Raw genomic sequence first — 7,191 nt, forward strand, 5'->3', positions numbered from 1 at the left:
TATATATATATAGTTCTATGTTTGAATTTAAAATCTCCATCATCCTCACAATAATTAGGTATGAATTGGGTTGTTAAAATCTTTTCATAGAAATTATTTAATTTTTTTATTCAAATCGGCGGCAAATCAAAATTAGAAGAAGAAAAAATTTTATTCCAATCCTCTTGCCCCACTTCTAATTATTTTTCTCTGCTAGGTCTCTTTTTTCTTGGATTTTGCAAAGAAACCTCTTACTGTCTTCCTCTCATGTAATTTCTTGAGAAAGGAAGATAACTTTTACAAAAAAAAACTTGCTCTCTCATGCGTTTTCCCCTCTCTCTCTCTTTCTCGCGCATACAAGTCAAAATGAAGACAAGAGGATTTCATCCGCAGATTTACTTTTCTCACTATCTCGTCGTTTAACTCTGCCATCTCCATATTTCCACGCAGATAAGAATTAAGACCTTTAACATCCCGCTAAGAAATCTCAGGCCTAGTGTTACCGACTACCCTTTTTTAATCCCTTTAGTCCCATCCAAGCCGAAACCCAGCTCTTCCTTGCTTTTTCATTTGGCTTAGTAAACCAAGCCCTGGGAATGAACAACAATTTGAGCAGCCTCTCGTCTTCTATCTTTTGGCCTTCACTGAGCTTTCTCATTTTCTCTATTTTCTGCCTATATCTCATGCAACAAAACAAGGCCTCGCGCATCTTGGGCTTCCGCATGAACACAATTTTTTCTCTTGCGTGCACAAACAAGTTGCCCTGTTTTAAGAAGCCAGTGTCTTCAGCCACTTCTGTCTTGAGGTATAAATTTTCTTATTTAATTGGATTATCCTAAAATTATTTATACAAATTATATTAAAGTTATTCTAATACTTCATTTTGATTAGAGTCAACTTATTTTATGATTATATGAATCAATTTGATCTGGTCAAAACTCACATGCATTGAGATATGATGTTCGATTCATGAATTTTGCTTTACATAATCTGTTAAGGAAAATGTGAATATCCTTGCATAAAAAATACCCATGCGTCATTATAATAATGTTGGTTAAAAATGATCCAATGTAAATATGCTTTCATGATTAAATTGTTAATGGAATTTGTGTAAGTGCTTGGAATTATAATATCTTTTGCATGAATGAATGTAGTTCTTTTGAATGCCATGTATGATTTGTTCATCATGGTTTGCCGACAGAATATTTAAATGACTTTTTTTTTTGAAAGCTTTATTTAACTGGTTTCATGCATATATAGAATATATACCCACTCCCGAATCTTAGAAGTTTGAAATGTTATTTCTTGATGCATTGCACGCAAAATTAATAATTTCAATTATTCTATTTTTAGCTCACAGGGGTGATCATTACTATATGCATCAATCATTGTTACTATCCATCCATATTTTATTCTATTTGATTGCACCACTAGACTAAAATATGTTTTTTATGTGGTACTTGTGAGAGATATTCATACCTGTTTTAGTCGGCGAGTCATTTCCTCCCGACATACGGTCATGTCAATCGTTGCGTTTAGGTGTGCTCACGTGCCCAAGTTTTATTTAGTCGGGACAGTCAGTTAGAGCCCTGACTGATATATACTTCTAACTTTTTTACATTACTCTATTTTTTATGATGTGTGCACACACACTCGATATGGTTTTACTTTTTTACTCATACACAAGTTTGGTAGGGCGGGACTTTGGAAATTCTCTTTTGCCTCGACAAGTGAGTGTGATACCCCTCCTTAAGACCACATGCATAGGTTGTTTGATCATACATTGATGATCTTCATCTGCACTTGTATGATTTGGACTCTTGTGGTCCAAATCAGCTCCTATGTGCTTTGAGTTATGGACCTACTAGGTGCCATCACTGTTCATTTATAGGCTACCTATGCTGTGACATACTCATGACACTCGCACAGATGTACACTTTGGATATTTGGGTTTATTTTCTTAAAACAGCTCAATATAGTAAAACAAATTAAAAATAATTAAATATCAAATCCCCTAAGAATTAATGGCCATTTTAAAACTAAAAAAATTCTGACTTTATAATACACCTAGCTTTGTCATTAGACGCATTTTGATTATAGCTTTCTTTGGTCAGTTTTAGCTTTCTTTGCTTATTTTACTTATTAGCCTAGTCTTCGGTGATCATAGACCTGATGATTCGCCCCGGATATTTTTATATGACATTTGAACTATTTGATAATTATTGTATTCAGTTATAACATTTCCCTTGGATGAATCTTAAGTGGGCTAGAGACAATCTTATATGTCTGCTCTATTTTGTTTAGATGACCTAGCAAAACCTTTTTACCCCTTTTGATTCCAGTCTAGTGAGACAGATTCGGGAAAGCTTGTAGTTACTTGTGCATTTAGACCAATCGGTAGACAGTTGTAGATGATCCTCATTGCATATGAGTTTCTTTAAGGACCTTCCCGTTTAACTTTAAAATTCATTTAGGAATCCTAAGCCAACTAACAATTCCACCATAGGACACCATTAATAATACTATGCTAACCATATATGCATATCCTACCTTTAGTTTTAGTTTTAGTCTGTTTAAGTGTAGACAACCGGTTTATTTTGAATTCACCATGGGTGTTTTTTGGGTAGATTAGCAGCATGTCCCAACTAGCCCAGAGGAGCCTAATTTTTTTAGTGAATATGATAGTTTTAGGTTAATTTACTCAATCTTGAGATTTGCATGACTCACTTTCAAGATTTTTAAAATTGATAAGATTTAGACATATGAAGTCTCCGATATTTGGAGTGGAATGAATTATATTATTTAGCATTAGACTCCTCTACCTTTTGAACGTCTTAGAGATTCAAGAATGGATCACTGTCCACTCCTTTAGTGTTCTTCACACCACTTTGAACCTTAGATTTAGGATTTTGGATTGGAAGGTGGGTCACATCAACTCTTTGTTCTTGGATAAAGTATTCATAGGCCTTTATGGTGCGATATGAGACTCGACGAAAGACAACTCCGCCCGACCATATGAACTTGAAACATCATGAAGAGGATGCTAAGCTTGAACCTAGATCTAAAAGGGGATTAATGTATTAATTGAGTACAGCCCACAACCAAGACTAATGCCAATGTGATGAGACCTATAACTTAGTCTCACGCGGGTCTAAGTGCCCATGAATTTAACTTACAGTTTGACTTGGAAAGGACTGTCAGCTAGGACCCATTTAATCGTTTAAAATCATGACGTTTGGTCTCCATGTAAATGCAGGATATGATATGTGTGATATATAATAAATATGATTTATTACTTCGCCGCTAAAATAGGACGATTTTGACCGTTAGTCAGAATGATATACAAATGCTATTCTTATTTTTTTATTATTTGATTATCTAGAGTCAAGCGTGTTATTAAAAATGAAAATCTAATATACTAATTCATTGGGCTATACATATGTATGCATCAGTATGAGATTTTTGCAAACATGAAGAAGCATGCCTCTAATGGATAAGGTGATTCAACCAAATGTTAACTGCACATCTATGGTCAACTGGAGAGGTTAAAGTTTAATTTCTTTGAGAAAATGGAACATTGGGAGCCATGCAATTATCTTTCTTATAGAAAGTTATTTTTTTCATATGGTTAATTTTTAGTTCATTTTGCTTGCCCATTTGTGAAAATAGAAAATTTAACATCCTAAGAGCCTAACATTGACGCAGATTCTGGCCACGTATGAAAAATTAAATTTAATTTTTTTTGGGTGAGTCCATGATACAAATAGGTGTTTCTAAAACAACACTCAAGATAAACAAATATGCAATAAAAAAGCAATTAAATTAATAAATGGAGGTCGATAGTGACTGAGTTCATAAAAAACCTAATTGCCAAACATAACTCACACTGTGGCGAGACACATGATGTGTGTGTGTGTGTGTGTGTGTGTGTGTGTGTGTGTGTGTGTGTGTGTGTGTGTGTGTGGCTCACCCTAAAGTGAATCATGTGTGGCTCACCCTAAAGTGAATCATACTAGCCTCAAGATTGAAAGAGTTGAGTCTAAGCAAAAGAGCTGAGATATAGGATAATATGTAGTTCACTTAAAGATATCTAAAAGAGAGACTAAAGCTAAGTAGGATAATCATCAATAACTCAAATGTCATATGTGATTATCCGAGGCAAACAATCAGTTAGATTCTAAGGTCACTTACAACAAGGTTGATAGCGAAAGTGAGCTAGTACACCAAAAAATGACTAAAAAAAAGTGTAGTCAAAGGGGGCACCTAATGAATAATCTAGATGTACTTCAATGTCTGTATTTTAGGAGTTTTGGAACGCGTGGATTATATCTCTCTTAAAGTTTTGGACGTAAGTGAATCACACGAATTCATATAATTATTCCTCAATTATTTTTGGCATGTTTTTGTACAAGTGGATTTTATATGTAGCGGCTTTAAAAGCAAACTGGTGTCTTTGAACTTGTTGGAACTTTTGATGTAGGCCGCTCCCTAACCTTTCTGGGTGTAGACCAGGCTTCTGATGCACAATCCAACAAAAAAATATGGTAAGATTGGTGACTTAGTATATGGGTATTTACATAAGTACTATTGAATTTCTTATGTATCTACATATTTAAAACCTTTTTTTTTTGTATTTATACCACCTAAATGCGAAATGAATATATCCGTGATAGGTTTGGTGTAGCTCCGGTGGCGGACAAGGTTAGAGAGAGTCGTCTTAGATGGTTTGGCCACATTACTCTTCTACCATTTGATGATCCGGTTAGGAGAGGAATGTTTTAGCTTTGATTGATGTTAAGAAAGACAGATGTAGACCTAAAAAGACTTGGGCATATTGTATAAAAAATGATCTTAATTTATTAGAATTAAATGAAAATCTGACCCTCAATATAACACAATGGAGAAAAAGGATCATGTAGCTAACCCCACTTAGCGGGATAAAGGCTTGTTGTTGTTGTTGTTGTTGTATATTTATACCACGCAATGGAGAAAAAATGATTCATATAGCCGGCCCCACTTAGTGGGATAAAGGCTTGTTGTTGTTGTATATTTATACCACCCAAATATTTTATATCACATTAAAATATCACTTTTTTAAATTTTAAATTGTGAAATACACCTTTTCATGCATAGATGAAGTGACAAACACGTAAAAATTGAAGTTTATGTGTAAGATACGTAAATACAGAAGAATTGAGTTGTATTTATGCAAATCTTCCCTCTGTATATCATAAGGTTATTCTCTTGGATATATTTTCCTTTGCAAATTTTTGCATTTACAGCATCTCGAACTGCATTACTTCAAATTTAGAATTTCGCACATGCAAACCCTTGTATTTACGTGTGCCATAATCAAACAATTGAGAATTTGATGAAAGTGAAAAATAGAGTTGATTTTCTGCTATGAATTTTGATAATTGAGTGATAATTTTGATGAACGGATTCAAAGAAGATGGCAGTTATATAAATAGTAAATATTTGAATGAAATTATCCTTTTAAAGACTTAATTTTAGTTTTTTGCAATATTACCCTTATTTTTTTTTACACCAAATGGATTTCTGATGTATGACATTACTATCATCCAGAGCTGATGATCTCTATCCCTCCATAGAAGACCTGCAAATAACTATGAGAGCAAACTCCAGGATCACTGCAGGTTTGAACTTGTGATATTATGTTTTTGACCCTGAGACAATTTTTTTTTTTTTTTTAAATAATTTGTAAGACTTGTTTGATTTGTATACTTCAAATAATTAGAATAATTATGCGGTTTTGAAATGTATTATTTCATTGAGAATTTCTTACTGTAATGGTTTCAATTCTTCTGAAAAAATGATCTATGCATCTTAAATCATCTTGATATTAATTGCAATTTAGAAATCTGGAATGGTTACTGTGAAAATTTTCTGGGATTTGCATAGCATCATGCTTCAAGGTTTGTTTAGAGTTTTATTTCTCGTTTAAAAACATCAATATTCCTGTTTGTCTTGTTTATATTTTTAACACAAAAATTATTTGTGTTCAGCTCGTTTGCTTAGCGAGCCGAACATGAGCTATTCTCGAACAAAGAACCGATTTAACAGCCTCAGTCGCGTAGGTGTATGATGTTAAGGGTAGGGACGTGATCTAAATTTTTTTTTTTTTAAAACATTATTTAAATATAATTTGATATTTTTTAAATAATAACTCTAATTCATTATAAATGTTCGTAGCCCTGTTCACAAATAAATTATTTAAAACTATTATTCTTACATACATATACATATCTATACCCATATATATATATATATATATCCATATATATATATGTATATATATATATATTAAAAATTAAATTAACAATTAATTTCATAAAAAAACTGCAGCCACCAAAACAGATTTTTTAGACTCTCAATTTAGGGGAATTTTTTTTTTTAATTTTAATGTTGATTCGCAGCATGCTTCCTCTTAACAACTTGTCTCTGTTTGAGAAAGCTTTTTGCGAGCTTTGCTTTTCAATGAATCATAATTGCTTTTAACTAATCACTTTATATTATTTCCCATAGGCCTTTCTTTGGGATTATTTATTACTTTCATTTTATTCTATCTATTTTGTTTATTTTCTACATGTTCTTAAGTTAAAAATAAATTTGTTTTTTTTTTAATTTTAGGAATAATTTTTAGGTGTTTAAAGTTTTTTTTTTTAAATAACTAAAAATATTTAGGGTCTTCTTGGAGTAGCTGCGGCATATTAAAAAGCAATTGTGAAGCTGCTGAAAGGTAATATGATGTTTTAAAAATTGCAGTCTCTATTATAATTTTTTTTTTATGAAAAAATTAATCCGCGGCTAGAAAGCTGCCACCACATCTAGCCAGTATCTACAGGAAAAACGCAGATTTCAGTGAGTTTTTTTTGAAAAGTTTAACTAAAAAGACAAAACCGTGGTGCGTTGCCACTGGCTGCCCGAAACGGCCCTGTAGTGTATTTCCGGGATCTTAATTTTATAATTTTTATAATTTTTTTTTTACTTCTAAAATGAATGAAAATAATACTATAACTTAGTAAATATAGTTTAATGGAAATTTAAAAAAAAAATAGATTTTAAAAATATATCCATGAAAGTCATTTTTAAAAATTAATATTAGTAATATTTTGCATGTGTTGTTAAAGAGTTTAGGGTTAATAAATAAATATGAAATTTTAGGATTTTGGCATAAAAATATATAAGAAT

At 32.2% G+C, this 7,191-nt stretch overlaps 1 protein-coding gene across 7 annotated transcripts in view; it reads left to right on the forward strand.

Moving 5' to 3' along the window:
• Positions 1-5,768, forward strand: part of LOC110033751 — a 14,910-nt gene extending 9,142 nt beyond the window's left edge. For 2 of the 7 annotated variants that reach the window (XR_002294985.1, XM_020737838.1), the window contains exons 3-4: positions 4,460-4,523; positions 5,566-5,768. Coding sequence is in view for 4 of the 7 variants with exons in the window: in XM_020737838.1 (XP_020593497.1) it covers positions 4,460-4,523; position 5,566 (65 nt within the window). In the remaining 3 variants the exon portion in view is untranslated. Of the gene's footprint in view, positions 1-4,459; positions 4,524-4,652; positions 4,777-5,565 lie in introns of those variants that run through there. The other 5 variants (XM_020737850.1, XM_020737868.1, XM_020737831.1 and 2 more) reach the window with 4 other exon arrangements.
• Positions 5,769-7,191: the final 1,423 nt, after the last annotated feature.

This window comes from Phalaenopsis equestris, unplaced genomic scaffold, assembly GCF_001263595.1.
Source record: "Phalaenopsis equestris unplaced genomic scaffold, ASM126359v1 Scaffold000002, whole genome shotgun sequence".
NCBI lineage: Eukaryota > Viridiplantae > Streptophyta > Magnoliopsida > Asparagales > Orchidaceae > Phalaenopsis > Phalaenopsis equestris.